This window comes from Leptinotarsa decemlineata, unplaced genomic scaffold, assembly GCF_025532065.1.
Source record: "Leptinotarsa decemlineata unplaced genomic scaffold, Ldec_3_MD MMD2_P_RNA_scaffold_2, whole genome shotgun sequence".
NCBI classification, from domain to species: domain Eukaryota; kingdom Metazoa; phylum Arthropoda; class Insecta; order Coleoptera; family Chrysomelidae; genus Leptinotarsa; species Leptinotarsa decemlineata.
Genome location: NW_027412529.1, coordinates 17,448,756 through 17,475,772, shown reverse-complemented (window position 1 = coordinate 17,475,772; position 27,017 = coordinate 17,448,756). Strand labels below are relative to the sequence as shown.

Here is a 27,017-nt window from a genome sequence, read left to right as displayed (position 1 = left end):
GCTTATTGTTATTAGATTTTCCTTCATTCAAAATTTACTATGATTTATTTTACAGGTATGATTCCAATCCTCATTTTCAGTCAACGTATTTTTAAAGCAATATGTTTTTTGTCTAGTTTTTGTTATAGTTTGTTTCGATGCTTTTTAGTTTTCATTCTATTTATGTGCCTTTTTGTAATTATAGTTATTGCAAATTTATTTCTTCTGAAGCTTCGAATATCTTTCTTCCGCTTCTGCATTTTAGTATTTGAGAAGTCAAGATAATATCTTCGAATTTGAATTTCAACTTATACAATGATATGCCTTTTTCTATGAGATACTAACCCCGCCTCTAACTTTGATCAGTAGGTTTATGCTAGTTGATATTTTTAGTCAATCTATTGCTAGTAGGCCTCACAGATATATAATCTTATCGACAAAATTGAAAAATTCCAACAAAGGAAAACGTTTTTCATGTATATCAGTTAGCTTGCAGGAATATTGTATTGCATTCAGAGACCAATACAAAAATAAAAAATCAATCTTCTGCTTGTTCATTTAGACGATCATTGAAAACAATTTCATATCTTTCATTACACTTGGAATTATATTTCAAAATTTTAAACATAAGATTTAGTTGGATGCAAGGTAATTCCAGGTAGTAATTCTGTAACTATTCCACTTGTATTAGGAGTCACTGGGTTATTTTCTTTAGAGGTGGGACACCCTGTACTGGAAAAAAGTTGCATGATTTTCAATTTTCGTTAATCCAAGTACTCATTTTCATATGTATAGTTTCGCATTTTTTTTATTTGAAATTTTAGAAAATCAACTACCATTCTATTGAACATCTAAAAGTTTTTTTTATAATAAGTCGCCTCTGATAACTATAATGAATATTACTGGAGTTTTTTCCCAACACCAAATCGTTATTTTTAACACCTCGACACGTGTTTCGATTACCAAGTGATCATCTTCAAGAGGAAGATTAACCGCAATATTGTGAAATTAATTTAAGACACTCAAGACACAGATACCTAGAAGAGGTATCTATGGTACTCATAAATTAGGATAAAATTGTTAGTATTTTTAGTTTAATCTTCCTCTTCAAGATGATCACTTGGTGATCGAAACACATGTCGAGGTGTTGAAAATAACGATTTGGTGTTGGGAAAAAAACTCCAGTAATATTCATTACTACACCAAAGGTTCCAAACAGTGCATCATAAATCTGATAACTGTCAAAATAGTAACATAATATCATTCAATTTGTATCTAATTTCAACTACATACTCGACTTCAATTTGTAGCGATGTAATTCTCAGTTCTTTTATAATCTTGCGACAGTCAAATTTTGGGAATTTGTTCAGTAAGCTAGAAAATGTAATGTTATTTAATGTATTATCATGTCTGTATGTGTCTTTTTCCACGCTTTCGCTGAAGGTTTGTTCATTTTGCTTAGGCATTGGGAAGAATTTCCAAATGGTGGACCCCCACAATACCAAAGAGCACCCACAGAATACGAGAGGCCACCACCTTACTACTACCCTGGAACAGGGTGAGTTATTGTTCATTTTGTTTTATTGGCTGATATAATCAACACAGATAAGCATCTAGTTGTAGTTTGAGAACGATTAAAAAAAATATTTTCTCTATATTATGCAACACAAGACTTGGATGACACTTATTAATACATGAAACTGCAAGAAATGATTGAATTTGATCAATCAAAAATTAAAAAAGACATAAAGTATCTCGCCAAATAACGTTAGATTTTCCAACTTACATAACTGTTTTCCTTTTCCGTTCTGTTTGCTAATGAGTTATAACAGATTTATAACAAAGAAGGTTGATCTGAAAACCCAATTATTAAATAAGTTTTAAGTGAAGGCGATGAGATCTCTCCTTAAAAAGACACCATCTGTGGGATTGATAGAAACTCATTACTGAATCCACTAATATTAAAGATAAATGAGACTTTGGTATCAACACATTTCGTGTTAGTGTAGAATGTAAATTTATAAAGTTCATCTAAACCAGAGTTGATAATGAAATTATAGTAATAATAAAAATAATTTTGGAAAACATTTGTTTAGGAAGTGTTTGTGGTTTCGGGTTTTTAGACCATCATCAGTTGGATTTTTTCCTGACGTTACGCCGGCGAGAGTAGCTGGCATCTCAGAAGTCTTTGTTATTGCTTCTAACATTAGAATACATATTTCGTCATTAAGACGACGTCCTAAAACCTGGAAACCACAGAACCAGAAAAACAGTTTCACTTAGATATTCTACATATAATCCATAAACCTATCTTTTTGAGTATGAGACATAGAGATGTTACTACATTTATAAGTTACTATGTTTTGAAATGGATTGTGTCTGATGACAAAAGTTTTTCAGATAATCGGTCTAAAAACTTTAGATTCGGAGGGTCTCTCTCTCCGAAAAATAACTTGTTCATACTAAATGAGTTTTGTGTTAAGGAATTCTATAGTTTTGAAGTTGATATCGGATCTATTATTGGAGCCATTTTATGCGCACATTACAAACATTGTATCAAAGTAAAAAATAGATGATGAAAGAAGAATTTCACTAGTTCGGACTTCCATTGTCTACTATATAAAATGATTTGAAATCCCTGAAACAACTGAAAAAGAAGAATTAAAAATGAATAGCTGAAAATAAGAATTATATTAACCAAAATAAACCTGAAATGAAATAATAGTGAAATAAAATACAAGTAAAAATAGAACAATTGAATAAATAAAAATAAAGAAATGAAAAAAGAAAATAAAAATAAAAATTGGAGAGATTCCAAGTCACGTTAGTTCACGACGTTTCGATTGTTAGTATCTACAATCGTCTTCGGGTGATGAATGGACTGATTCCTCCGAGAGATGACTATTTATAGATGGTTCGAGTACTTTCACTTATCCCCGCTTTCCATTTTCCGCTCCACTGGTTCCGTGGGAGATGACCGTTTTGGTGGGAGTTGGCCATTTTTCGCTTGATGATGGGTTTCCATATGTTGTGTATTTCTACGCTGGCTTGACTGAATACGTTGTTGGACAACATGTATGCGGCGTCCTTGAATTTTCTCCTAAACCAATGTTCCTCTCTGTGCAAGATCTCAGCTTGGGACCACTCGATGTTGTGTTGATGGGTCCAAACATGGTCTGCTATTCCTGATTTGCTGGTTTCCCCTCGCTGTGTGTGCTCGGCAATGCGAACATTCAATGGCCTCTTAGTTTCACCAATATAGGATTTTCCGCACTCACAGGGTATCCGGTAAATGCAATTCTTGGAATCGCAGTCCTCGTTTGGTGGCCTGGTTTTCGTGAGACTGCTACGGATAGTGTTACCGGATCTGAAGCAGGTTCTGATGTTGTACTTGGAACCAATTTTTCTTATCCTCTCCGATAATCCTCTGATGTAGGGAAGTGCAAGCACTTCAACGGAATGGCTACTCCAAAGCGATGGTAGAAAAGACTTTGGCTAGAAGACGGCAGGAGCCTCGCAAGGAAGAGAAGCCGTCACAACCAGTGCTTGCACACAAATCATTTTATATAGTAGACAATGGAAGTCCGAACTAGTGAAATTCATCATGAAACATTGTCAATCACCTTCAAACAAATGATGAAAGAAATTACAACCAACAGAAAAATTGACTAGAAAAAAGACAGAGAGTAATAAATTATAAGAAAGGGGGAATTCGGATTCAGCTACTGGTATTTTTTTCTCTTGGTACCCTAGAGTCTCACCCATCTTGTTATAAAACCTCTCTCCTGTCTGATACAACTTTTCATTATAATCTGACTGAGGGTCATTTTGTGGAATTCAATACATTTTAAGAGCAACATTGAATTCCTCATTTTCTTTTTTCAGTGAGCAGTAATGGACAGAGACTGAGCTGGATCTAATCAAAATATGGATGAAATTATGTACAGACTGACATGAAACATTGAAATTACGAGAAATTGCGGAATATAAAAGTCATGCCATATGATAGAAACTAATTCTTAGGAATATTCTGTTTCCATCAGTACGAAAATCTTTCACTCAGTTCCGCTGAGAAGATTATTCATTGTATATAGTCCTATGAGAGATTTATTTTTTTGCTCAACTTTGACGAAAAATAAATCAAACAATCTATTGAATTAAGATATGGTTAATGTGATATACTCAGACTTCTCAAATATTTTTAGTTTGTTCAAAAGTTAGTGTTGAATTTATTTTATTACTGTATCTTTCTTTTATTATTTCAGAACAATTCATCTAATATTAGATAAAACTGACAGCGCTAGTCTGTGATCAAGTGGTTAATTTTTGTGCAATCAATACAAATTAGGTTTGTGTTGTTAATTATAAGGAGCATTGCTGGAAATCATCAAAACATTGCTAAGAATATGGAATCTTGAACCTGAACTCTTGAACCTGATAATTCAGGTGATGTTGAAAGAACATCAGTTTGTAAACATTAAGTAAAACATGACTGGATAATTGCAACTCTTTCCTGGTACTCTGTTCTCAAAGCAAGTCATGATTATGTGATGTTCTCCAGTTGTTTTCCATTGAAATATTTAGAATATAGTTTTTTTTCTATGTATAGGTATTCTTATATAATTAACGTTTCAAATCACACTTATCTTTACAGATATGAAATTTTTGTTTGAAATGATATAAATATTGTCTTATGTTATATGGGGAGTTGATTTTTTGTCATCTTGGTATTATGAAGATAATTGATACAATGACATATTTATTCACATCACATCTTGAAGTGTTTGGATAAAACTTTCTCATATTCCAAGTATTGTATTCCACTTTAGATGTAAATATTTCTGTGTTCAATCATAATTTGTGCTCAATTTTAAAAAAGATGAATTGAAGCCAAATTTTGCCATATATCAATACTGTACTCAAAATCTTGTATTTATTACTTAATGTTAAATAATTGATTCCAATGTTTATAATAAAATTTTGAATATATATTAAAAAGGTGTTTTCTTGTCACTCTGTAAGAAGCATAGACTTTTGAATATTGTAGCCCCGATGAAGACAATTTACATTGTCGAAAGCTCCATAACTCAATACCTTCAAAGCCAATCAATTTTTAATTGCCAACAATCTTTAAGAATTTATCATCTTCAAAATATGTTCTCGAACGTCAAATTTGTAAAACTAGATTACTTCACTACAAATTTGAAATGTGGGGAAGAAATTGATATTTTTTGAAAGTCCATTACTGAAAAACAAAATGAGAGTTCCGATTGTAACTCAAATATTTGTCACACTAGTAGTAGTTGGAAGAACATGGGATTTATAAATTAAAGCTCTGAAATCCTACCAACAGACATTTTCTCATTTTTCAACCAGCCAATTTTCAAATTATTTAAATGAATGAAATGAAAATAAAAAGTATTTTTGAATGATTTGTTTTTCTGTTGTTTCTTGTTATGAAATTTAATGATATTACTCTCGTTCAAAATATCCTTCACAAATAATCTTGATTTAAGATATTCCTGATATAAGTCATGAAAAAGTATAGTATTCTACTCGCGAAAAATGGCCATTACTCACTCGAATGATTAACTTCATTTTCACGAGTGATAACCACATTTCTTGCTTGTTGTTTTTATGTTAACTGTAATATTTTCTACAAGAAGTTTTTCTGCTTTTTCAAGAAGTCTCTGTTTAAAAAAGGTCTCAAGACAAATTTCTTGATGTTTTTGCTAACAAATTTGGCATAAGATCAATATCTTCACTGTTTATATATACAGTAAGATCAATTGAATATATTGTTTTTCTTTTCATTATGTAATTTTGTGTCAAAATTACATACCAATTGAATGTCATATTCCAGTTGAATAACCAAGGAAGAAATTGATTTGAACTGAAATTTCGCATGCACGTTCAATTTTGATGGAAATGTATGATGTTAAGTGACACCATTATAATCCAATTTGGCGCCCAAAATAGATAAGTTTTCTTGAGCACTTCGAAAGGGTTTCAGTTATGCTACATCATTGCTGCATGTTATATATGGCATTGTCATAGCTTCAGATAGGGAACATTATACAGCTCTAGTTCTTCTTGACTTCAGCAGAGCTTTTAACACCATAAACCACGATTTATTGATGTCATTTTACATTATGTTGGTCTGTCAACTTCAGCTATTACCTTGTTTGCCAACTATCTTAATGGAAGAAATCAACGAGTTACGTTTGATGAAACTTTTTCATCTCACCTATCTCTCCAACGCGGGGTGGTGCACGGCTCTATACTTGGGCCGATCCTCTTTTTTATTCCTCTAATATTATCAGAAATTTGAATCACTACAAGGTGCACTTCTATGCGGATGACATCCAAATCTATTACCGTTTTCCCCCTCTAGATATAAATGATTCTTGCATGAACTTAATGAAGACTTGGATAATTTTTATAGGGCAGCAACAGAACACTGGTCGTGAACTCTCAAAAATCAAATGTTTTATTATTTGGACCATAGTCCAAGCGATTACACATTTTAGAGTCCATAAACATATCAATCAATAGCGTAAATATCGAGTTGGCACCTTCCACTGCAAGTGGAATTAATATGTGAAGCAATAGTTTTATCACATTTTAAGTATGCTAATACTGTCTATGGACCACATTAGAGTGAGCAGTATAAACGCAAAATTCAAAAAGTACAAAACTCGTGCTTAAGACTTATGAGTAACAGAAGACTTTTGCATGCCGCCAACCTATTCCATGAAATCATTCTTACATCAGGTGTTTTAGTTATGAAATATGTCATGTGATGTATGACCTTCCCCTTGAATTGCGCACAGCTGGGTTTTAAGACATGCCAGTGATATGAATTCAGAGCTTCACATCGTTTTTCTGTAAAGTTGTCGTAGTGTGGACAAATTTGTGTATTTTTCTTTTTTTTAATATTTATCATATCTGTTAGATAACATTCAATAGAGAGGTATTTTTTTAAGGCTAAGTGGAAGAACAGTTCAGTTGTTGAATTTATTAAGGAACTGAACTGAACTTCGCCCTTTATTTTCAAAAATATTCTGTGAATATATTTCCTCAATCTTGTTTTTTTTTAATAATAAAGATCTTTATTATTATTGAGGATACACTACAAAAACACACTTTTGTCTATTTTCCACTCTATTTCTTTATTGTGGCTAGTTTCGGCTATTACACCATTTTCAAAACTAACCATTTTGAAAATGGTGTAATAGCCGAAACTAGTCACAATAAAGAAATAGCGTGGAAAATAGACAAAAGTGTGTTTTTGTAGTGTATCCTCAGTGAACATGAATTTCCACAAAATAAACAAGTCGTCAATCAAAGAAGTTTATTATTATTATTACTATTATTATATGGGTATCAAATGAAAGGGTTTGCTGTAAATATGAAAAATAAAATTACGTTCCTCTAAATCCAATATAGCGGACGAGTCAAGATGGCGGACTGGTCTTTTCAGGCTTTTCCATGATGGGTTTCAAAAAATAATATGAAATCACTGTGAATCCATAGTCCAGCCAGACTAGATTTTTTGAGCAACCTCATGATATGTGTATCAAATGAAAGGGTTTGCTGAAAATAACATGGGATATAAATTCAATATCGTGGACTAGCCTTTTCATGCACATTCATGATCTGTATCAAATGAAAGAATATAAAAAATAACATCACATCACTCTAAATTCAATATGGCGAACTGCCCTAGATGGTGACATATGGTGTTTTATGCATCCCAACGATACGATTATCAAATCAAAATTTTCAACTTGTATAATTCAGCAAAGGTAAAGGATAGTTTAGTGGAATTTGAACAAATATTGTAAGGATCGACCCTACAACGATGATGAATGAAATGCTCACACTAAGGAATATGTCTAGTGATGAGTAATAAATGATTAATAAAATAATTGCAAGAAAACATTTTCAAATACAAGTTTTATCAGCTCAAAAAATGAGAAAATAAACTCTAAAGCAATTGAAACTCATAAATTCATTATATGATATAAAAGCTGGTTCCTAAGATTTATCTGTATAGAAGAAATAAAACTAAAATATGTAACTTGACTTCGACTTGAGTAATTTCAAGAGAATAATTCTAAGAAGCTATCGGGGTTGCTAACTAATCTCATTTTGTTATTATTTGAATATTTGAAATATCAGTTTTTTTGCCACATTACAAAATTCTGGTGGTGTACACTCGTTTTCACTTCCCGAGTTTTTATTGCTAATTCTCGTCAGCTTTATTGTTTGAGTTTAACGTTTCAGAACAAATCCTGAAGTACAAAATTCTTAAGCCCTTTTTTTCGATTGAAAATAACTGAACCACAACTCTGAAGTTATGAATTTATTCATCTGATATTGGGCTTGGAGGTAGATACTTATGAATATGGAGAACTGTGATTGGTTCAAAGGTTATGGTTCATTTTGCCTACTTATGCAATAGGAAACTGTCACATAATTGACGTTCTTTCAGTACCTAGTCACAAAAGAAATATTCAAAAATCGCCCTGGAAATGCAAAAAATTCGGAAATGAGGTTGAAAGAAAATCATTTTGATTTCGAATGCTTCTATGATTTTCAATTGATCATTCTCAAAGACAGAAAGAAGTTCTTTGTATTTATTTTTTTTCTTTTCTCTGTATACATTTTTCACTCAATTGATTATGATTTGTCTTGTTCACAACGACTCTTTTGTTTTACGACTTGCTGGATGTTGCCAGTTGTATTGTCTTAACTACGTTTATTCTAAATTAATTCATACTAGATAGAATATACAGCTTGGCAAATCCAGCTGTGCCTCTGAGATGCCCAACGATAAAGAGAGATGGTAACTGTCCACTACCACTACGTCGGCTGATCTACTGCGCATTCAATGTTCAGCGGCACAGCTAGATTTGCCAAGATGTACATAGTTGAAAAATATACATATAAATCAGCGCATTCATCTGGCCAATTTACGAATTGAAATTTATATACAACATTCAATATGGGGTCCATTTTTTGTGTAAAAAAGCTTTTGGCTTCATTGACAAATTTGTCAGAAGGAATTTAAATTCATTTACGGTCCATCCATATACGGACCTCACTGATAATGCATTTTCAGAACATGTTGATAATAATGACTATAAAATGGATTACAACAATTCCACTGCCCTTTGTACAGAATCAAACCAATTAAAAAAAGTATTTCTGGAAATAGTACACATCAATAATGACTATTGATCCTTCAATAAAAAAACTGATTCAATCTCAGCCAAATTTATACTAACATTCTCAAATATAAAAAAAATTTAAGTCCACGTCTAATAAAAATTTTCCTCTTAAAATTTATTGTCAGTGTCAGCCACTTCCTTCAAAAAAATATTTTATACTGTTTTTTTGGGTTTATAACCTTCCACAATCTGAAAGAAAAGATAAATCAATAGAGAATCTGCTGAAGTGTAGAAAAGGGTAACCTGAAAAGTTCACCTCGAAAAGTAATGTAAACTACTGGAAAGATCAATTAGTCAGTAATTGATCGAATTTTGCCTATTTTTGACTACAAAATGAAAAAAATCGATTGACAAAATCAAATATTGATTCTCTATTGATTTAGCTTTCATTTTTTCAGATTGTGGAAGGTTATAAACCCAAAAAAATACTATAAACTATTGAGTCCCCCACAAAAAATGTTTAAAGAATATTGAAAAAAATGTTAAATGTTTAGTAGAGATACTTATTTTCTTCTTCAATCTCACGATAGTAAGTAGATCAGTTTGTGGTAAATAAACCATTTTGTTGATTTAATATTCCTGTTGTCCCGAGGAAGGTGGTAAGCACCACCGAAAGCTTGACAAAAACAAAGAGTTTTGTTTGAATAACCTTCAAAATCTGACTGCAATCCTAAAATACTGTTTTTCATATAATATATCCAGTCAGGATTTATCCCGAATATACAAAACCGCGACACGTGTTTCGCTATACGATAGCATATTCGGGCGTCAAAATTCTCAAGTATTGTGACGCCCGTCGCGGTTTTGTAAACTTTCAAGTTGAAATCTCACATTAAATTGTGTTTTTTGAATACCTCATTTTGAATATCCATCTTGCACTGGAATCGTCACCAAATCAGTTATATTAGGCTGTTTTGATCGATTTTGATGAGTAACTTCTACTTAAGGCACGAAAAAGATAGATTTACTTTTGGGTAAGTTGGTTGATCTTATCTGATCACTACATCTCTTCACCATCGAGTTTCACTTGATAGTGAAGAAGCCCAAATTTCTTGATAATTTCACCTGACTTCCATAACTGTTTTTATGTTGGTGTAATACCTTGCTTGAACTCTTTCTAGCACACAGGATTGTCGTACATTTTCATTTAATGCTGCTAATTATTCACAATGAACTATTTTCAAAGCATTAAAAAATGATAGGAATCTGTCGATTGAGAAATAGCTCTGATGGTGCCTTCCCATTAGACAGTGGTGTTGCTCAGTAACGGAGGAGTATTTTACCAACTTTCTGTCGTTGGCCACAACAGCATATCCGTAACATATGTATATCTGTTTCATTTTAGTCATTCCAATGTGAGTACACGATGAACCTCTTTTAAAACTGCTGCTTGTAAGAATGTAGGTTTAACAATTCGCTGGCCTTTGAATAAAACGTCATAGTTTACAATAAATTCCGTTTTATGATTTGAGTCCTGTATGAGATCTTTCAAAATTGCTGATAGTGTTTCGCCCTTGAGTGTTTCCTTTTCCAGCGTTTTATAAGTCAGTTCGAATATAGTTATTTGTGAAATGTTCGAATTACACAAATGGAGAACTTCGTAATCGATAACTGAACCAATATGAAGTTGCGAAGAAACAGAATTATCTTATTTTTTCTTGAAGGATAATGTGTAATTGAATCCAGACAAGAATGTTCGGTATCTTTGAAGTCGGACTGGAGTCATTTGGGCAATCTTTGTTGTGATGAGGATGAATGAGAGGGTGAACAAATATTGATGAAATCGTTCCACAGAAAAAAACCAAGGCCTCTATATCGAGTTAAGAGTAACCTTGTTCTGCAGAAGTCAAAAACCTTGAAGCGAATGCGATGGGTCGTTCATTGCCATCCGCAACGTATGAAAATATTACAGTAATATCATTAGAAGTTGCGTCACATGCAAGTTTCACTGGTAACGATGGATTTAAAGGCATGAGAACTTGGTCTCTGGCAATTTCTTGTTTGGGTTTGATGAAAGTTGCTTCAAATTCTGCTGTCCACTCGAATGTGAAATTTTTTAGGGTGACATGGGTGCTTCTCATAAAATCTGATCCATGATACGGTCGAATTCTGATGGGGCTGTTTTGCTCCCAAAAGATAATCGGCTCATGCTGTATGTAACTCTGTGTATATTAATTGTTAGAATTTCACTTGATTTCTCATCGACCTTGATATGAAGATAGGCTTTGAAACCTGGAACACATCCAATTTTCTCTTTGAAAACGTTTGGATAAGTTGCGCTTAGTTCCTCTACAATCCACATGTTGAATCTGTGAGAGGATATTGAAATTGTTTGTTGACTTAGTTGATTCAAATCTATCTTGAGGCGACGGATCCAAACTCGACCAAGAATAGCAGCATAATTTTCTGGCACAATATAAACATTTTCTATTTTGATGTTACCACAAGGGATGTTAACTTCCCGTCTGGTATGAAAACATCTTGTAATCCGATGGTGGCTAGTTGAAGATGAATATTTAGATTGAAATCTTGTAATTGTTGGCGTTGAAGAAACGTATAAGCTGATCTCAAATCTACTTTGAACTCGATTGATTTTCCTTCTATGTTGATGTGGGCGTAATAACGACTCATATCAGTGTCAGAACTATTCTGATTTTGACGAATATCAATAATATGTTGTACATTATATTGTCGCGCGATTTAACGTGAATCATGACAATTCATCAACTGATGAATTGATACATACCTCAGAAACGTGACCAGTCCTGTTACACGTTACATTTGGGTGAGGGTTATTCAATGTGGCAAGCTTTCATGATATGATTGAATTTCCCACATCTGAGACAAATATTCTGCAGTCCTATAGTGATTTGAAGTTATATTTTCGACTGATGAGTAACCTATATTGTACCTTAATTTTCTAGTTCTTGAAAGGACATATGAACGTAAATGATTTCTGTGCATTTTATGAACAGATTGGTGGGAAAAGTTGACTGACATTGCTCTCATAAAAATGTCTTTGAAAGTTTTTGCTATTAGACTGAAGTAATGCACGAATGCTATTATTGTATGAGCCACGAATGAATTGAGCTGTCAGGAATATTTTTGCAAATGATTCCTTGCACTCGCATGTGAATTCACAATCACTTATATTACGTTTGAGTGTAGTCTTTCTGGAATTCATTGTTCTTATTTGGTGCAAGATGTTCCTCCAATAATTTCATCAATTCATCATAATATGATAACTGATCAGGAAAAATTTAAAACAATATATACTAAAACTATTATCTTTATATTACACTACAAATACATCACAAGGAACATGACGGAATCGAGTTTTTGTAACACAAAACATTTGAACTAAATCACCTAATTCACTATAAAACTATATTGTTGAACTGCCGTTTTGACTGAAGAAATAAATACATTATCGAAATATACAATGAGAATAGACTTGCTAGTATTCAGTTACCACTACTTTTAAAATGAACATTATTTCATACAACTTCCTTGGTAACGTATGAATGTTTTTTCAATAAATCATCTAGATCACTCCATGCATAAAACACAGTAAAGCCTTTTGGTGATAGGCCTTCGAAAACGGCACATACTGATGGTTTGAGGTTGTAAAACAACAGAGGTTGGTTTCTGGAGAGGAAATCTTGTGTCAGCATTTCAATAACGGTGGCAGCGGTGTAGTCCGCCCCGTATATGTGTGAGCAGTCCATCACTACTGGTATACTTTGGCGAAAACTGTATTTTGTTACTAAATTTCTGATATATGCGACTGAGGGGAAGATTAAACATCTATCTGGTGTGAGCATCAAGTACTCAACACCATCAGCAGTCTGAAAAAAAAACAAAGAGGATGTTAAAGAATAGAGTTATCAGATCATGGAAAAGATAGTTTGAAAAGGGATTGTGCATTTTAAATTTCTAATTGATTTAAATTGTGATAACATTGGTAACAGAATTAACTCCAAAAAATTTGATTAGTAGAATTCGGAACTTCTAGCATAAAATGAAAACCTTTTTCCCTCACTAGAATAAAAACACTGCCTCGACGCTCGTTTCGCTGATCAAATACGCATCATTCTGAAGATGACTAAGAATTATTTTCAAGGCTATGTTAATGATTTTATATATGCATCCAGAGGAATCATTTCCTTACATAATGCTGGGGGTTATTAAATTAATTCTCAGTGTTTCCTTATTGTTCCTAATGTTATTTGATATATATTTGATACCTCAACTTTACTACTTTCCTGTCTGTAATAACGTAAGAGTGCGAACAAAGGCCTGTTGGTGATAGGACCTTTGTCACCGTTCAGAGATCTAATTCCACATGTTATTTCAATTCCTAAACTTTCGAAGGAATCTGAAAACTTGTCATATGCGGATCACAATTTCAAACATTTCTTACTTATTCTGTGGCTGTTCTCTATGGCACGGTGAGCAACAATTGACTTCTCTGATGTATGAAATCAAATTTATGAAACACGTTCCTTGTAGCGAGCTATTATAGTCTGCGAAGTTTGACTGACATACCTACGTTTTATCGCAATTCTCAAAGTCCAGATGCATATAAAAACATTAACATAGCCAGTCTTTTAGAAATCGATACTTATAATACTTATAAACTCAACACTCAGTCATCTATACGTATTCAAAAACACTTTATTGTGAGATTTTCCCTAAACGATTTTAGAAAAACGCAACATGTGTTTCGCTATACAATGGCTTCTTCTGGCGTGTTTTTACAAGTATTGGCCAATTCCATCATATATCATTCATCTTTGTTTCTGCGTACTGGCAAGTCCTAGGAAGCTAAACTTTGGTACACAGGTGTACATAAATGATTTTCAAATATTTGCGGCGTGGCGTGGGGGTAAAAGGGACGCATTTACATATGAAAATTTCCTTTTCATCTCTGTTTCTCCGTACCGCTATGATGATTGATAAAATCCAAATAACTATCTCATTCTCATCCACTTGGATGTTGTATAATTGATGTACGCGTCTACAATTACTGTTAAGTTTGTCCGGCCTGGTTATTGAATATCCTCTAATAGTTAGTTATCCTAATATTATGACTTGCTACAAACATTTTTCACAATGTAATGTAGTCAAATAAATCTTATCAGGTAAAATAACAAATTACAACAATAGTTACATCTAATATTTCATTGAATGATCCTTACCGAAGGTAGTGCCTAGTCCAAATGAATATAAAGTTGTAAGTAATTTAGTTATAAGAAAATAATTTCAGTAACCCCGTTTACTGAAACGCGGGAGAGTGCTGCTCAATTTCAGACGGAAAACACGTTTTCATCAGATTCATTTTAAACCAGAGGTTATAATTCTACCTAACAAGTTAGATTATTTCAACAGAATTGATAGATTTTGGATTTTTTGTAAAAATGTGTTGATAATGTTGGAGTGAAATCAAAGACTTATGTGAGTTACTTACGTTCAACTTTTCAACGCTAAGTTTTGGCCTGGCAGCATGGTATAGTATCGACAGTAGATTAATTCCAATTCCTACTAAGATTCCAACTTCCAAGTGCAGCACAAGACATGCAATGAAAGTTGCGCAAAATACAATAAAGCAGCTCTCTGAAATCAAACAGTGATTTATTGGTCATTTTCTTGAAACATTGAAAATTCGAGGATGTGCTGAGCATGATATGACGTTTTTCTACAGAAAAAAGCCGAAATTATTGACAATCTTTAGATATCGATGAAGTACATAATGCACTTGCTATCAGCATGTCCAGCATATGCGGTCTCGGCCTATATCCATCGACATAACGCGGCCCTAAGAGTGCTATATTACTATCTACGGCACTCTTACTGTATTGACGAGACACCGGTGTTGCCCTACGCTCCGGGGGATATTGAATCCGTTGTGGGGAACGAGAAGTGCCGAATTTATTGGAACTATTCGTTCCCCACCCTCAGGCTCATACAAGCTAATAAGCCTGATGTGGTCCTTCTCGACCACCAGAGCAAAACGATATTTGTCGTGGAGTTTTCAGCTCCTGGCGAGACGAATATCGTCAGAAAAGAGGAGGAAAAATGGATAAAATATAGAGATTTTCTCTTCGAACTCCGCAGACTCTATCCAGATCACTCTGCCAAGATGGTTGTTCTGATTATTGAAGTCCTTGGTGGAATGATGTCCTCTCTATTCTCGAATCTTAAAATCATACCGGCTTGCCGCACTAAGGCAGAAATCTTAGCCGCACAGATGCAGAAGGCTGTCATTCTTGGCTCACCGCGCTTACTCAGGACACATGATTCTCCGTCCCAATGATCACTTACCCCACGGTGTGGGGTAACAATTGGTAACAATTCAATTGAAAACACAATTCCTCACTATTGTTTTTCGTTATGCAAGACATTAAACACCAGCAAGAACTGTGACTTTGAATAAAACGCGTGAGCTGTAAACAATACTGTTTGTTGGTAACTAGGTTATTCGGCGTCACCTGACACGGCCACTTCACAGCAAATGCGATAACATGAAAATAGTTAACTGACAAGACATGTCAAAATGTGTTTTTATAGTTGTACAAAAAATTTTGTATGATATTCGTGTTGAAGGTAAGTTTCATTTTGTGAGTGAAAAAGTTTGCGAAACGAGCGTAGCGTGTTGAGCAATTTCACGAACCTTACCTTACTTTTATCACTCATATCATAAATAGCCATTTTGTTGAAACAGAACAGATTGATCAATTGAAAAATTCTCAGTAAAAAAAATAAATATATCCACTTACTCTTCGATCTCCACATTGGCTTTATCACTTTGATTTCAACCATAAATACAACGGCAGCAATGATGACAGCTCCCAAGACAGCATTGGGAATGTAATAAAAATACGGAGTGAATATAAGAAGGGCTGCGATAACTAAAACACCGGTATAAAATCCACCCAAGGGCGTACGGACCCCACTTGAATTGTTCACAGCACTTCTTGCTAAGGCTCCCGTACCAGGATATCCTTGGACGAAGGAGTTACCTATGTTGCAGAGACCGAGGGCCAAAAGTTCTTGTGTTGCATCAACAGTCTTGCCGTTTGCTGTAATGAAAAGGTGCGATATTGATCATTTTTAGGTAGATTTTTCCATCAGTAGAAAGTTGGATAAAGTTATTATTATTATAATTGAATCGATTCCTTTGTATCTTCTTGTGGATAAATACTAATTTATAAAAATGCAGTGTGTACACCTCGATCTTCTATTATAAGTTTGAGATGGAAGATTGAAATTGTCATAATTTTGTACGAAACATATTCAGGTTGTCGGACCAAGAAAATGATGTTGAAAATTTGTCGGATAAGTTATCGACTATCTTTTTTTGGCGATTATTAGCAATTTCAATCAAATATTTTCCATGATAATAATTGAAGAATTTTCACAATACATTTTATTTTAAACGCATTTCACTACACGTTAGCTTCATCAGTTACTGGTGATTTCAGTTCCAGACCCAGGACAGAGATATCAACCTGCCTATGCGACTGTATTTCGAGCGAAAATCTATGCTATTGAATTGTGTGCAGAGAGAATGGTAGAATTGGTAGAACCCAACCTCACACACAAGCCAATAACATTTTTCTCGGGCAGTCAAGAGGCGTTGGAAGCTCTTGGCTCCTACCGAGCAACGTCTAAATTGGTAGCAAATTGCCAAAAACTACTCTCCTCAATACGAAAACTTAACAAATTTTCTCTGGTTTGGATTCCTGGCCGAAATGGCCAGGAAGGCAGTGAGGCTGCTGACTCCCTTGCAAAGGAGGGTGCTGCAAGTACTGCATTGCTTTAAGTTTTGCCAAACAAACATTGAACTCCTGGATGGCAAGAAGATTTGAAGACTTCTGGCAAAATTTTCCAGGATTGGCTCACTCCAAGCCGTTCATTCACCCTTCGAAGCTTGAAACCAAACAGTTGTTGGACTACACTATGGAGTAACTACGATGTCTAACAGACCTCCTTATAGTTTACTGTCTTCTGAATCATCATATGCAGAGACTCGGACTGTCGGAAGACAGTGTGCCTCTGTTTGAAAAATGATGAAACAGCAGAGCATATTCTTTGTACCTGCCCTGCTGTGGACCAAATCAGGTATTCAGAGTTTGGTAGAACCACACTCTTATCATCTGACCTGAAAGATCACTCACCATAGAAACTGATCGGCTTTGTCAAGAAGTTGAGTTTATTTGGTCGAGTTTGAATAGGTGTGAGCCACAATAAACCCTCACCCACAATAGACTTCCTCATTTTTGACCCAACCTTACCTAACCTACTGTGAAATCGAATTAATAATAATAATAATAATATCATGTGCCCTGAGCCCTTTTTTTTCGAAAAATGGTCGTTCTTCCTATTTCTACGCCATAAACTCGACTTTTTTCAAAGCGAAATCCATTTGACGACTGAAGAATGTACGAAAGATATTTCGTTTCAATTTTGTACAACAGTTTACATATTTCTTGGAACAGGTTGGACTCAAAATTTCTGCCCTGGTCCGAATGCAGCTCCAATGGGACACCGAATCGACATATCCATTCCTTTACCAGGACGTCAGCGACGGTAAAGGCTTCCTGGTTGGGCAGGGCATAGGCTTCTGCCCACTTGCTGAAGTAGTCCATGGCTACCAGGATGTATTTGTTCCCATGGTGGGACTCTGGGAACGGGCCGGCGATATCGATGGCGATTCTCTCGAAAGGACTACCCACGTTATACTGGCGCATTGGAGCTTTCGGTCGTATCCCAGGTCCGTTACTGGCAGCGCATACAGCACACTTTCTGCACCAGTCCTTGACGTCGGCTTGACAATTAACCCAGTAAAACCGTTGTCTTACTTTCTGGAGGGTCTTCGTTACTCCCAGATGTCCTCCAGTGACTCCATCATGGATTTCTTTGAGCACCTCCCGTCGTCTGCTCCTGGGTACCACTGTCTGGTGCCTTTCTTCTGCACCGTCTTCAGACTCCAACACCCGCTTCAGAACTCCGTTTTCCAAAGTAAGGGAGTTCCATTGTGCCCAGTAGGACTTAACCGCTGGCGAATAACCTGCTACCTCCTGCCACGTTGGTCTTTGATTACTTTTCTTCCATCCGATGACTAAACCAAGATCTGGGTCTTTCTCTTGGTCTTCCTTGATCTTATCATCCTCCCAGTTGTCGTCTACAGCTGTAGTTCTACAAATAGCTGCTTCCTTCTCTTCTGCTCGTCGACAATGTGAGCAGTCATCGGGGCAAGGTCTCCGTGATAGGGCATCTGCGTTTTTATGGCTAGTCCCAGCTCGATGTTCTATTTCGAAGTCAAATTCTTGTAATCTCTCAATCCAGCGCGCTACTTGGCCCTCGGGATTTTTGAACTGCAGAAGCCATTTGAGAGCTGCATGGTCCGTTCTCAACAGAAATCGTCTTCCATACACGTATTTGTAGAAATGCTCTACTCCTTTGACTACGGCCAACAGCTCTCGCCTGGTGACACAGTAATTACGCTCTGGTTTACTGAGCGTTTTGCTGAAGTAGCCAATAACTTTCTCCTGTCCATCCTGGATTTGAGAAAGAACTGCTCCAAGTCCCACGTTGCTGGCGTCCGTATCCAAAATGAACTTTCCATCAGGTAAGGGATAGCTCAAAACGGGAGCGTTGATCAAAGCTCTTTTCAGCTTCTTGAATGAGTCTTGGCATTCCTCAGACCACTGGAACTGGATCTGCCCTTCTGTGAGGCGAGTCAATGGTTTGGCGATGTTGGCAAACCCCAGCACATATCGGCGGTAGTAGGTGCATAAACCAAGGAAGCTCCGAAGCTGATGTATGTCTTTTGGAATGGGCCAGTCCTTAACTGCTTTGATCTTTTGTTCGTCTACCGCCACTCCTTCCCCAGAGACAACGTGGCCAAGATAACGGACTTCTTTCTGGAACAGATGGCATTTCTTGGGACTCAGTTTTAATCCAGAACTCCTCAGTGGCATGAACACCTCCTCCAGATTTTTCAAATGATCGTCGAACGATTTTCCGACCACGATTATATCGTCGAGATACACTAGACACGTCTTCCATGAGATACCTTTGAGAACCGTCTCCATCAATCTCTCGAAGGTCGCTGGAGCATTACAAAGCCCGAATGGCATAACCGTGAACTGCCACAATCTTGAGCCGATGGTGAAATCTGTCTTTTCTCGATCTTCTGGGGCCAATTCAACTTGTCAATATCCACTCTTCAAATCCAAGGTCGAGAAAATTGTGGAGCCGGCTAGCGTGTCTAGGGTGTCGTCGATTCTTGGAAGAGGGTAGCTGTCTTTCTTTGTCACGTGATTTAGTTGGCGATAATCCACGCAGAACCTTGTCGAGCCGTCCTTCTTCTTCACTAACACGACTGGGGAAGACCAGGGGCTGTCAGAAGGTTCGATGACTCCTTCTTTTCCCATATCGCTGACTATCTTGTCTGCCTCTTCTCTCTTGGCAAGAGGGAGTCTTCTAGCCGATTGCCGGATTGGTCGGGCATTCCCAGTGTCGATTCTATGCTGAACCACATTCGTTCTGCCGCCTTTTCCTTCTCCAATATCGAAGATTTCCTGGTACCTCTTGACTAACTCCCTCAATTCAGATCGGTGAGTTGATGGTATGTCTTTGGAGTAAATGTCAATTAACTTCTCCAACTCTTTAGGCAAGTTGTTGGCTTGGCTAACTGAACTGCGTACACTCCGTATGATAGAGGAAATGGACGAACAGTGCCCCAGCATTGTTCCCTTCTTCAAGGTCACGGGAAAGTAGTTGACATTCATGACCCTGACCAGCACAACTTCATCAACACGCAACAGGGTCTTCCCCAGTGCAATTCCTTGTCCAATTTTCTCGTCATGTATCTTGGGCTCGAACATTACCACATTTCCGCTGCTCGCACCACCGTCCAAGCGAGCTTCTAGTATGGTTTCAGCCCTCTCAGGTACGCACACGTCTTCGGCCAACAGGACTCTAATCATCTCTTCGCTTCTTCCATGAAGCACCAGCTCTTCTCCGCCGACACGTAGGACGCCGTTTTGAAAATTCAGCTCGAACCCTCTGGAATTCATTATGTCCATTCCAATGATCGCATCGTCCTCGATGTCCGCCACCAATGCACGATGTTTCAATTTTGTGCTGCCCAACATCAATTCAATGGGTAGTTCTCCAAGTACATTGGCTGGCTCCCCTGTTGCGGTGCGTAACTTCCAGCTTGACGGTTCAATTCTTGCCGGTGTTTTGGCAAAGGTTCTCGTCGGACCTGTATCTAGCAGCATGGTGCAAGGCTCGTTGTTGATGAGGCCGTCTACGAAAACACCTTTGTTTTGTCGTTGGAGAACGGCAACATGTGCGTTTTTTACGGGAGCTTGCTGGGTACAGGCCGACGATTGCTCCCTCTCATCGACCCCCTCTAGTTTTCCTGATTTGGGTGTCGATTCTTTGAAAGCTGGACATTTGCTACGCACATGTCCAATTTCATCACAGTTCCAGCATCTCATTTGTTTCCTCTCAGGCAAAACTTCTTTCATTACTTTTCTGATGGTGGCCTCAATATCTGCAGGCACTTGTCCATCCTCCTCGATAGCTCGAACTTTGCTCTGGCTCTTGCAGGATTGTTTCGCAGCCTCAAACTCCAGAGCGCTTGCCAGTGCATCCACGAGATGTTTGGGATGAGCTAGCGTCAAGGCCTGTCTCGTTTCTTGGTCGCGAAGTCCATCCAAGAATGCTTGAACTGCTAAACGCTCCATTACATTTTCGGGTGTAGCAGGATACGCCAGACGGACCAATCGAGCTATGTCGGTTTCAAACTCCTGTAGGGATTCTCCTGATTTCTGGCAGCGGTTCTTGAGCTGTGAATGGTAAACGTGCTCTAGGTGGGCTTGTCCATACCGCAGTTCAAGATGCTTTACAAGTTGGTCATAGTCTTCCTGTTCCTGGGCCGTGAGGGTTTGCAGGATATTCGTTGCTTCTCCACGCAACGCCAATGTTAATGCTACCGCCTTTTCTTCCGCATTCCATCCATTCGCTCTGGCCGCAGCTTCAAATTGTCGGCGGTAATTTGCCCAAGGAGTTTTTCCGTCGAACTGGGGCGGCTTCATGGAGAGCTTTCCTGGTTCAGAACTGAGTTTGACATCTTTCAGTTCCGGAATTGAGTTTTCAGTAACCGTTTCTGTGGGGTGGGCAGAATTAACAATTTGGTTTTGCAACTTGCTAATTGTTTTTTTAATATTGCTGATTTCTGCCTCGAATTCGCCTTTGATTTCATTGCCTAACTGTTTTTCCATTTTCTTCATTTCTGCTCCGATTTCATCTTTGATCTCCCCTTTGATTTCCTCTCTGATTTTGTCTATCTCTGTCTCGATGGTTCCTATCCTTTCTTCGAGTAGGCTTGCCACACTACAAAGCTCTTTCTTCAAGCCTTCTGCATTTTCTAGAAGTTCTTCCATCAAGCACTTCGAATTTTCCAGAAGCTTCTCCTCCAGACTTACCGAATTTTGTTGAAGTTCATCTTTCAAACTCTTCGAATTTTCCAGAAGCTTCTCCTCCAGACTTACCGAATTTTGTTGAAGTCCATCGAGTTTGCTCATTATTGAACTCCAATCACCCCCAGAAACTTCGAATAAATATGTTTCGGGATCTTCTCCTGATTCAATCAAGTTGTCCCATAGTCTCTTCTGGAGTACTGATTTTTTTCCGGAAGAATCCAGTTCTCTCTCCTCCAATTCTTGCTTCAATTCGGCAACTTTCAAGTCCACTAGGCGCACTTTCCTTGAACACATTTTATCTCTTACTGTCTATTTTACTCAAAACTGAATATGTCCACTTATTTAATGGAGTCCGAAACACTTATTTATTTACACAAGTCTATTTTTCGCGAGAAAGGTCTATCAGTTTACATTTCCGTCGTCCGGTACTGTCCGCTTCGCGAAACACAATGAATCACCAGTCTATCTGCGCGAAAGTGCGAAAGTTTTATAGTCAATTACACCGTAATACAAAAATTGTCCACCAAGCGCTCACAAATTTATTTTAAAAATCCCACTTCTGACACCAATTGTAACGAATTAAAGAATTAACTGTCTTAAACAAATTTATTTTAACAATACTTCACTATCACAACTAATTTATTTACACCACTCAGTAACTAACGCTTAATTTATCTTCACCGTTTGTTAACCGCTCGAATCGCTTTCTTGGTACAGACTACGCTTCGGGACGATTAGCGACGTTTTTATATTGTCAACGAACGTTCCGGATCCCTCTGCGGATTTCGGGACTCATCCGCATCCTTCCCGCTCTTTCGCGGTATTCCGTCATGCGTCGGTCAGGGCCGGCTTCAGATTCATTACATTGATTCATTACAATATACACCATAACATGAAAAAAAATTATTAATATTCACAATGTTTTTTCATTTAATCTTGTTTGGTTTGATATTGCACGATTTATGGGAAAAATTCTGCATCCAATGAAAAAAAAAAAAAATTCCATTTAGAAAAATGTGATAGGTACATACATTTATTTCGTAAAAAAATATTTGTTTGGACACGCTATAATGTACAAAATTGAAACAAGATATCTTTCGTACATTCTTATCAGTCGTCAAATGGATTTCGCTTTGTCTTTCATCGAGTTTATGGCGTAGAAATAGGAAGAACGACCATTTTTCGAAAAACTATTGAACCTAGGCATAGGGAATACTTAATGAAATTTGTGGAGGTTTCGTTGGCGCTCCTTATGGATCAATAATATACAGGGTGTTCCATTTAAAATAAGGAAGATTCTGCAAATTTTTATTTACAATATGTGGCAAGCGGTTTTTCATACCCTGTATATCACAGGTCGACTTCAGATATATCGTTTGAGAGAGTTACCACTGTAGAATATTTGACCAAAAAATAAATACAATTAGACTTGGCACAACTTTATAATTTCAAATATTCTGAGTGACGAATATTGGAAAAAAAACCTGTCATGCTAGATATCTAGAAAACCGTAAAAATTTTCGAAGTGAAGATATACATAAAGTGTCTTTTATTTTCTATGTACAAACCGAAAAAGCGATAAATAATATAGGTTGCCATTTAAAAAAACACAGTTGGGATCCGGCCAGAAAAAATTTAACACCCTGTGTGACCGCCAATATTTTTATTTTGTCAGGCTCGTGCAATAAGGTAATAGTATAGAAATTTAGATTCTTATCTGTTTCCTAAATTGAGATATGGAACACCGCGCCACTGTTGCAGGACCCTGTATAAATATAAAACAACAAAACACGACAGATACTAAACTGTACATATGAAGGTAATTAGCAGTTTTTTTATCGAGAGTAACTAATAAAACTCGCCAACGGTGTTGCAGTTTCTTTGGATAAGATATTTTTTCAATTGTCTTTTGAAAATGCAGATGTTCATTGAGTCCTTAATAGAAACATCTAGCTTGTTATACAGTTTGGGTCCAAGGTATAGGTGACTCTTCTGATAGAGAGGGAGGTTCGGTGAGGATTCGCTATCAACAATCCTCTAGTTCTAGTTGCGTATGGGTGGTCTTGCTGGTTTGCGCTAAATTTTTCTTTATTCTTATGAATGTAGAGACACATTTCATATATATATAAAAACCAGCAACTGTGAGTATTTCCAGCTCTTTGAATTAGGTTCTACATGAGTGTCGCCATCCTAAACTAGCAATTATTCTGACCGCGCGCTTTTGTAATATAAATACTCTTCGAGCAGAGGAGCTCATACCCCAATTCAAGATTCCATAGCGCAAGTGACAGCCAATAATAATAATAATAATAACTTTATTCGTCTTTTCGATCATTTGCATGATATCAGACATGTCATAAATAAAAATATGAAAATTATATAAAACAATAATAATGGTCCACAGTATAACATAGATCGGACACTTGAAACAGATACTTAACTATATACATATATAAAAAATAAAGCACACACAAACACATACTCTATATACAGTGTGTAACAACGAAAACTTAACAGAGCCGTTTTCGAATATAAAAAGTGAGATTTAAAAAAAAGTCGATTTCTAATTGAAGGGGGACACCTTTCAGACTCATCAGATTTTTTGTAGTACGTACCCCCTCGGAGGGGTGCGTCTGATGACCCTTATTTAGATAGGGAAAGTAGGTCGAGTGGCACCGTGTTTTAAAGGTCTTTTGAATACCTTTACAACTCTGTTAAAAGAAAATTTTTGTAACGATTAGTTTTCGAGATAATTTGAAGATTTAAAGGTATTTTTATTGAGTTCAACTCTTTTTAAAATAAATCAAATTGTTTTTAAGGTACAATTTACGTTCAGAACTTTCAGAAAAAAATAAATTTTTGCTTTTTATGACAACCTGCTAATACGTGTCCATTTGATTTCGTAAAAAACTAAGAATTATTTGTTTATTACGAGGAGATTTTTTCGGGGGATGGGGTTGGTTACCACCCTTACATTTTAGGTAAATTGAGTGGCACTTCCTTATGAAGGTTGCCTTTTGACATGGATATTTTATGTTTCTGATAAAAAAGTGAATCATACTAAAAACCCACCTACACAACGAATACAACCTGCTGATTTCCTTGACTGCTGATGACACAGAAAAGTTTAAAAAACTGTTAATAAATCCCAATAATTGTTTTTAAAGCACACACAAAAAAGTAACACCTAATAAGGGTAACTCACATAGGAAATTTAAAGTGAATGTTCAAAATGTGCGCCATTTTGCTCCATGCAACAATAAAGATTTTGTTTGAATTTTGCTCTTATATTATTCAACATCTCAGGAGTTATAGCTCGGCATTCATCAATAATTCTACGACGTAATTCATCCAAATTGGCTGGCTGTGTAGCATAAACTTTAGACTTTAAATATCCCAACAAACAGTTGTCCAGTGGTGCTGGCCATTCAATTGGACCTCTTCTGCCAATCCATTGTCCTTCAAAATGAATATTCAAAAAATTTCGAACCTGCTGGGCATAATGGGGTGGTGCACCGTCTTGTTGAAAATGGATAAATTCATCTTGACATCTTGGATCCTGTTCAATTATTTCAACTATACGAGGTTGTATTGCCTCTTCAAGAAGTTGTAAATAAGAATCACCGGTTAAATTTCCATCAATGAAAAATGGACTTATAATATGATTGCCTAATATTCCGGCCCAGAGATTCAACTTTTGGGGATTTTGGGTATGTATTTCTGCGTATTGTCTTGGGTTTTCATCCGACCAATAACGGCAATTGTGACGGTTCACGCAACCATTTAAATAAAATGAGCTTTCGTCCGAAAAACTGAAGTTATGAAGCAGCTCGGGATTTTGCAATAATCTCTCACTCATGCCCTCACAAAACTCCTGTCTTCGGTCAAAATCATCCTCATTGAGTTCATGAACAAGTTTAATTTTGTAAGGATAGAATTTGTGGTTTTTAAGGATTTTCCATGCGCTCATATGGCTTATTCCGGCCATTGCTGATAAACCTCAAGTCATCTGGCGATGACTTGACCAATCACTCCAATCGCATTATCGTCATTCACTACCCTTCTCTGAACATTTCTTTTCTTATTCAAAACCGAACTTGTCTCCCTGAATTTTGTGACCAAATCCAGAACGTGATTTCTGCTTAGGTGTTTACCAGGGTTTTGCTCGTTAAATGACTATTAGCATTTTGGTCGTTGCCAAAAAATAAAGCAATAACTGAAACCCTTTCAGCAGTAGTGTAAGGCATTTTTAAACAAATAACGATACACGACCCGTTTAAACAAAACAATCGAACGAAGTACTAATGAAAACTGGAAGAAGAGGAGTGGGTATTGATTTTAAAAAAAGGATTTCATTCAACAAAAAACTGATAAAGAAAACTGTTAGGCATACAAGTAGGCATATAAGTAGTAGTAGTAGTAGTTAGGCATACAAGTTACCGAGTGGTCTGTCTAATGTATTATTAACATGGCAATTTTTACTTCAAATTATCTCGAAAACTAATAGTTAAAAAAATTTTTTTTCAACAAAGTTGTGAAGGTATTCGAAAGACCTTTAAAACAAGGTGCCACTCGACCTACTTTCCCTATCTAAATAAGGGTCGTCGGACGCACCCCTCCGAGGGAGTGCGTACTACGAAAAATCTGATTAGTCTGAAAGGTGTCCCCCTTTGATTAGAAATGGACGTGTCCGAGCTTTTTTAAAAATCTTACTTTTTATATTCAAAAACGGCTCTGTTAAGTTTTCGTTGTTACACACTGTATATACATAATACATATATATACAATACATAAATATATATAAAAGTAAATTTATCTTTAACTAGAATGAAAGAAATGCAGTGAAACCAATAATCATGATAACAGTGTATCCCGTTCTAAGAATTCTTCTACGCTATACTATCCCTTATTAGTTAATAGCTCCTTTATTTGTTTTTTAAATGGTATAATATGCAAATCTTTGATATCTTGAGGCAACGTATTGAATAATATTATGCCATTATATGCAAGTGATTCCTTGAATGTCGATGTTTTATGTTTTGGGATAGTTAATAAATGTCTATTTCGTGTTGCAACTATTGATTCATCTCTCAGATTGGGTACATAATTTTTCACATGGAGCAGAGCTTTATATATATAGATACACGGTAACGTTAGCATCTTGTTCTTGCAGAAAGCAGGTCTACAGTTATCCCTGGGTGCAATATTGAAAATAGTTCTAATTATTCTTTTTTGAACAATAAAAACACGTTTTGCCCCCACAGAAGAACCCCACATTAATACATTTTGAGCCATATGT

General features: G+C 36.3%; 2 protein-coding genes across 7 annotated transcripts in view; one reads left to right on the top strand and one right to left on the bottom strand.

Annotated features, from left to right (window-relative positions):
- The window catches only part of promL (prominin-like), a 99,374-nt gene extending 94,393 nt beyond the window's left edge, over positions 1–4,981 (top strand). For 2 of the 3 annotated variants that reach the window (XM_023161947.2, XM_023161946.2), the window contains 2 exons: positions 1,442–1,537; positions 3,865–4,981. In XM_023161947.2, coding sequence (XP_023017715.2) covers positions 1,442–1,537; positions 3,865–3,874 — 106 coding nt within the window. In that variant the 3' untranslated portion in view covers positions 3,875–4,981. Of the gene's footprint in view, positions 1–55; positions 1,115–1,441; positions 1,538–3,864 lie in introns of those variants that run through there. The other variant, XM_023161948.2, reaches the window with a different exon arrangement.
- A 7,507-nt stretch (positions 4,982–12,488) lies between these two features.
- The window catches only part of LOC111506746 (sodium-independent sulfate anion transporter), a 212,693-nt gene continuing 198,164 nt past the window's right edge, over positions 12,489–27,017 (bottom strand). For all 4 annotated transcript variants that reach the window (XM_074184501.1, XM_074184506.1, XM_074184494.1 and 1 more), the window contains 3 exons: positions 15,995–16,297; positions 14,686–14,831; positions 12,489–13,063 (listed from right to left, as the gene is read on the bottom strand). In XM_074184501.1, coding sequence (XP_074040602.1) covers positions 12,713–13,063; positions 14,686–14,831; positions 15,995–16,297 — 800 coding nt within the window. In that variant the 3' untranslated portion in view covers positions 12,489–12,712. The remainder of the gene's footprint in view (positions 13,064–14,685; positions 14,832–15,994; positions 16,298–27,017) is intronic.